We start from the raw sequence: 6,391 nt of genomic DNA, 5'->3' as shown, positions 1-6,391 counted from the left end.
CCCCCCCCCCACACACACAAAGGAGAATAAAACAAGAGTCTTGATCTTTTAAAATCCACTTCTCTTCTCTCACCTGCAGTTTGACCTTCACACTGTCGATGGTCATGACTTTATTCTGAAAGACAAAAGAAAAATCAATCTTTCAATGACTCAAATGTGCGTACATACAAAGAAAAACAAGGAGGTAGAAAGAGTTGATTTTGAAGTATGTAGAAAAACATTTGTTGTAAAATGACTGGCCTCTCCAGGGAGGCGCTCTTTTACAGCTGTAATGCTGTCACCACACTGTACTATCTGTAGGTCACAGACACAAATCCTGGGCTTTGCTCCATGTCGGCTTTGTTTCAGAGAGTTGCGTCATTTACCAACACCACGCCCGCAAGGCGGTCTGCAATATCCACGAAAATACACAAAAGCATTTAAATTTGTCTGCAGAGTCACCTCATGAGGAATGATTCTGGCTCCATGAAACGAGAATGGAACTAACTGAGCCATCAATCATTACAAGGTTTGTGATAACACTGGCAAATAAAATGGATGGGCTCACAGACTCAGTCAGGAGACTGTGGAAATATCGGGATCTAAACAGATTATTAGAGCTGCAAAGAAAAACATGCAAGGAAGACACAAAGCTGCAACACTTGAGAAATGTTTTTTTTTTTTTTTATCCTGCTGGCTTTGGAGGCTGAATCACAGCCCTGGTGTATTGCAACCACCGACTCCTTTCTTACAATCACTACATGTTTGTCCCCTGAAGACAAAACAAGCAGAAGGTAGAGTTGCTGTGAGAGTGTTTGGTATTCACTGACAGACTGAGGTCTCTCTCTCGGGTCAGACCATGGAGAGTTCCACTGAAAAAGCAGAATAGGATTCTTTTTGTAGAAAAGGACCGTTTATACAGTGATGACTGGCAGATTTAGATTATTTATTAAAAGTTATTCATTAAAACAAACAGATGATTGTAGCACTTCTCAGCCTGGAACGTTTATTAAAAACAAAGACAAACACTGTAAAAACCGAGTTACATGTAAAATGCTGTTTTAAAAAAATCTTTGATAGAATATTGAAATAAAATAATGTCTTATGTTTTTCATTCTTAAACGGCATCACCCTAAACATTTTCCAATACTTTGTTCTATAGTACGAAGTTTGTACATTAGTGTATTTTTGTCTAGTTTTTAGAGCAAATATCTTGCTACACTTGAAATAAGACAAAAATAACTAAAGGAACTTTTCAAAAAGATAGATTTAAGTAAATAATTATTGTATATAGATTGAATTTAATTACGTGACACGTTTTTGTTTTCATCCCGTTTCTTTTTATCTGCCAGTGGATTTAGTACTGTTTTATAATCTTTATTCTATAATTATCGACTTAAAACAAGTTTAATATATATTAAATATATATATTAATATATATTTAATATATATATATATATATATATATATATTTTTTAATTCACATAACTCAAGTCTCCCCAACTAGTTTTTCATTATTATCATTTCAATTTCCAAAAAGTTTTTCTTTTTTTACCAACACCCAGATGTTGTTTTTCTGAGCGTGAAACCTCCAGGGAGCAATTCCACCAGTCACCAACATCATGCCGCCTTCATTTTTAATGCATTTCATTCATATTTCATGGGATACGGAGGTTTGGTTTAGTTTACTTTATAAATGGAAAACACTTTTCATCTTGTATGTGCTCATTTTGTTAGTAGTAGAGAGCTGCTAAGCTCAAGCAGGCTCTGAATGAAGTAAGACAGCAAACAAGGAAGAAATTGTAAGGATTACCTTACTGCTGGGAAACCACCTGGCTTTGGTTTCAACATATTTAATAATCATCGTCATATTTTATCAGATAAACAACCTCTTACAACAGCTTTAACTACTTTTGAAGGGATGCCAGAAACAACATGGATTCTTCTCTGTCCAGACCGAACATAGACAACATGTTAGCTGTAAAGAAGCTAGCATGTTTACTGCTTTGTTCATGCTAGCTCCTGTTCATGCTAGCCATACTAGAACTAGCATGTCAGTTGGGAAAATAAATATGTATACAAATGACGGTTACTGAACAAATAGTAAGACAAATTTGTCAAACTTCAGTCATAAATTTACAAAATAATGCTACAGTGTACATCAGTGCTACTTCATTTTTTTTTAACTTTTTTTTTTGTTTTTAAATTTTCCATAATCAATTACTTTTGATAAAATCAAAACATATTTTTAAAAAAACCTGTTTGATCTCCGTTTCAGAAAATTAAATTTAAATATTTCAATTTAATTTCAATATTTAATTTTCAGCATTGGCTCATTTTCTCTTTCAAAAGGCTCAATTAAACTATTGGCTTGCAGTTTCATATATCAGATTATTGATCTTTATTGTAGCTTTTGTTGATTTCTGCTTTTGAACTATATCACAATGAGACAGAAATCAGTTTCTAATACCAGTCCACACCTAAATGTCATGGAACAACCTTAATGTATCTGTATGTCCAGCTCTACATTTTTACTGTTTGAATTTTCTAAAAGTTGAAGGAACCCTTGGAAGAAATGCGCTTCTCTAAATCATGTGACAAATCACTGAAGCGACAGTTCTGATTCGCTCCTACATCCAAAGCCATTCAGCAGAAATGGATTCCTCAGACTTGAATCACCATGTGCATTGTCAAGCCAAGGTAAATATAGAAGCTTAATAATAGACCTCTTGGATTTTAATCTGTATAGCTGTTAACAATTGGGTGTACCATGGCATTGAACAATGAGATGGCTAAAAATAGAAAGTCTATTTACCCAGAAGCTCCAGGACAGCAGATGTTCACCAGTGCCAGGTTTATGAATCTATCCCAATCTTCGAGTATTAATAGAGAAATCTTTAAACATGTTTAAGTTCTCTTGAATTTTATTCTTCTATATTTAGTTCCTCTTCTAATAGTATGTAGTGAGAGCAGGACTATTAGCAAATAAAGTGGGGCTGTGACTCAGCGTTACTACATTGTTGTGCTGTGAAGATGTTGACAGCTCTGTGTGTATGACGGCTGTTAAACTGTGTGAACTCCATCCTGCTGGATCCGGAGGCTCCGATATGCAATTCCCCAAACCTGAAACAACTTTTACTAATGAATAAAACAATCAGTCAGGAAATGCTCCCAGCTTTCAATATCTGCTCACCTGACTTGGTAATAAACGGTCCTCAAGAGTCGTTCAGCCAACATCTGAACCAACGTCCAAACTTTCTCCATGACCAAAAACATCTGACCTTCCATCTTGGGGACAATGACCCAGGAAGAAGTGCTAGATTAAATTAAACTACTACAACACACACACACACACACTTGCTGCTTCTCCTTCACATTTAAGCAATACTCTGAACGACTGCATTAGTAATGACTTTCCAACAACCTGAGGCTCCAATTCAATCTCCTCTCCTGTCATTTAGTCTGTTCTGTCATTGTTCCCAAGACCCCGTCACTTATTGGTTTATTGCTCTGTTCTTTAATGTGGTTTGTGTCCAAGCTGCACACTGTAGAAACTAAAGCAAAAATACAGGTTCCACATGACCAGACACGGCATTTCTTTGACTAAAGTTAAAAAGGTGTAAAACTGAAATTCACTGTGATTAATGGAACTTGTCATTCATTTGTCTCCATTAGATTAATGTCTTCTCAGAGCATCTCCTGTTGGGTGTCTTGCACTTTTAGCACAAACTGTGAGAAATCTGTGGACAGGAAACTCGTCTCCATGTATCCAACTAACTCAGAAGACAGCAAACCTCCAGCTAAAGTGTAAAGTGGAGTTGCACAATATTGTTATTTTTATATATTTTCAGTTTCTTCACGCTTTGTCTATTGATTATGTACCCGGCCAACTGGATGGTCTTTAGCTGCCTATGTACGCCCGCTTTAGAGGTCTATGTTTAGGAACCGAGATACTAAAACTCATCGTATAATAGAAATAAAAATAAAGTATGTGGAAAATCTGGCTTAATCATAATCTATATTATTGCATTTTTTTTATTGTGCAGTCCTACGACTAAATACAAAATGCAGAGAGTTGAACACTGTTTGTCAAGGAATGTAATAATAACAATAATAATAGTGAGTTTAATAGTTGATGAAAATATTTACTAACTAGAATACCTGCATTTTTCAAAGAGGTAATGCTAAAGGACATTCACTTTAATCATGCTATGCTAATATAAGATGCTAAAGTCAATCGGTATGTTAAGTGTAGTTATTTTGTTTGTTTTGTAATAAGTGAACGATGAGTAACATTAACCACTTACTCTGTCAGCTCTGGGACAAATATGAATAACTAAGGTTTAGTAGACAGTGAAGTTAAAAGATAAATAAATGAATAAAGGTAGTGAGCTACAACCTGATTAAAACATAATATTTCCTTATGTCCCATTTATTCCTTAAAGTTTTATTTGTGTCGATGGCTCAATTATGTAGCTTGAAAAATATTTCTGTATTCTGAAAATTTCAGTGGGAACAAAAGTCCATCCCATCATACATCAGTCACATGTCAGCCTGCCCTTGACTCCTGAACTGCATGTCGGTGAATATGGCTCTCACATTAAGTATTTTGACTGCTTATTTACCATCCATCCATCCATCCATCCATCCATCCATCCATCCATCCATCCATTCCTCTCTCCCTCCCTCCCCCCAGTGAGCCTGGGAGGGGTGCTGGTGACTAACTCCAGCGAACGTTTCGGGCAAGAGGCGGGGTCATCCTGGACAGGCCACCAGTCTGTCGCAGCTGCTTATTTACGACTTATGAAAATGTTTAAGTGGTAAAAAACTTTTGATGTAAAAAAATGCAAAAAGTAAAAAAAAAAAAAAAAAACAAGATAAAAAAATGCATCATTTCTAAAAATAAAAAAAATAAAAAAGAAAAAAACAAATAGAAAAAAAAGTCAAATAGGTCAGAAAATCATTTACACATCACAGATGGGAGCATCTCACCTTCATACAAGTAGGAAAGAAAAGGAAAACAGGTGACCGAACTTAAAAGAAAAAACAGTTCATTTGTACAAGTGCATAAATACATTTAATCGAATTAAATAGAGCTTAATAAGTTGTAACAAACATAAAAAAGTAAGTTTAACAAACTTAATTTGGTTAATTGTAACAAATGAAATTTTTTTTTTTAAGTTGGAGCTCTGCTCTCTTTCAGCATAGCAGCAGGCATATTTTATTGCTTTAAGAAGCAATAACATATTGCTTTTTGTTTATTTGTCTTTAAGGCTTTTTTTCGGCACTAGTGTCCTGTATTTTGACAGTAATCTGATGGGAAGGGAGTGAATGGGAGAGCGGGAAAGACATGCAGCAAAAGAACTGAGGATGGGGTCATGACTCAGGACGGCTGGGTGCCCCAGATATCCACTGCGCCACACGACGCATCACATTCTGTGCATGTAGTGCCTTTGTCCCCAATTTACCCAATTATCTGCTGACTCCTCGCATTTTACTAGTGTCGTGCAAAAGTTTTCACAGCCTTAATTGTTTTCCATGTTTTGTCATGCTACAATCACCATCTTTAATACGTTTTCTGGAGATGTTGGCATCAGGGCTGCTGAACCAGGCCTCCATGGGGGACTAAGGAAAATTTGGTTTTGGGGCCCTTTACATCTGCTATAAATGTGGACTACTGCAAATCAACAAACAATTAGATCATTTGCACAGCTGCTATAAACGTATCCCATCTCTGAATAATATTGTTTATGTCATATCCTACATGCATATCATCTAGTGGTAAAAGTAAAAAAAACAAAAAAAACAACTAGTATGCTCTGGACTGAAGATGGAGTACACAAACACATATTCATGACATACTTTGATTAAATTATTAAGTTAATTCCAGTACTGAAAAATTAACTTCATACCAGGTGAGTCTCTCTCACCTGAGAATGTGAACCTGTACTGGGCTGATTGTGAGCCTTCAAACAATTTTAACAGCTCCTGGAGAAGTTTCATAACTTATAAGTCTGAAACAGGAACAGGTCTGAAAAAAACTGCTACAGTTGAGAGAGATTCCTTTGATGTATCAACGAGTGATGTCATCACTGCTGATGTCATTGTTACCATAGGAACTGAACATTCTAATGGTGCATTCACACCAAATACGTTCTGAGCGTCAGGCGAGTCTGGTTTACATTCAAAGTCTATGTGGAGCATCCAACGTTGCACTAGACGCTCTAAAGGCGCCGCAACTTCCCTTGACGCGCCTCCACATAGACTTTGAATGTTAACCAGATGCGCCTGACGGTCAAAACGCATTTGGTGAACGCACCACTATATGTACAGTGTCATATTAGTTCCATCATATTAGGACCAAAGCCTGGTCCTAATATGATGGATTCATTGTGAATTATGTTTTAGTTAA

General features: G+C 36.2%; 1 protein-coding gene across 1 annotated transcript in view; it reads right to left on the bottom strand.

The window, feature by feature from the left end:
- LOC106948572 (ras-related protein Rab-26-like) overlaps positions 1-6,391 on the bottom strand; it is a 95,465-nt gene that overhangs the window by 52,550 nt on the left and 36,524 nt on the right. Inside the window, exon 3 of the mRNA XM_015034326.1 lies at positions 60-115. Within this exon, the coding sequence (XP_014889812.1) occupies positions 60-115 (56 nt within the window). The remainder of the gene's footprint in view (positions 1-59; positions 116-6,391) is intronic.

This window comes from Poecilia latipinna, unplaced genomic scaffold, assembly GCF_001443285.1.
Source record: "Poecilia latipinna isolate Pla-1442-1.1 unplaced genomic scaffold, P_latipinna-1.0 Scaffold295, whole genome shotgun sequence".
Classification (NCBI taxonomy): Eukaryota; Metazoa; Chordata; class Actinopteri; order Cyprinodontiformes; family Poeciliidae; genus Poecilia; species Poecilia latipinna.
The sequence above is the reverse complement of the archived record's forward strand: the minus strand, read 5'-3'. Positions and strand labels throughout refer to the sequence as shown.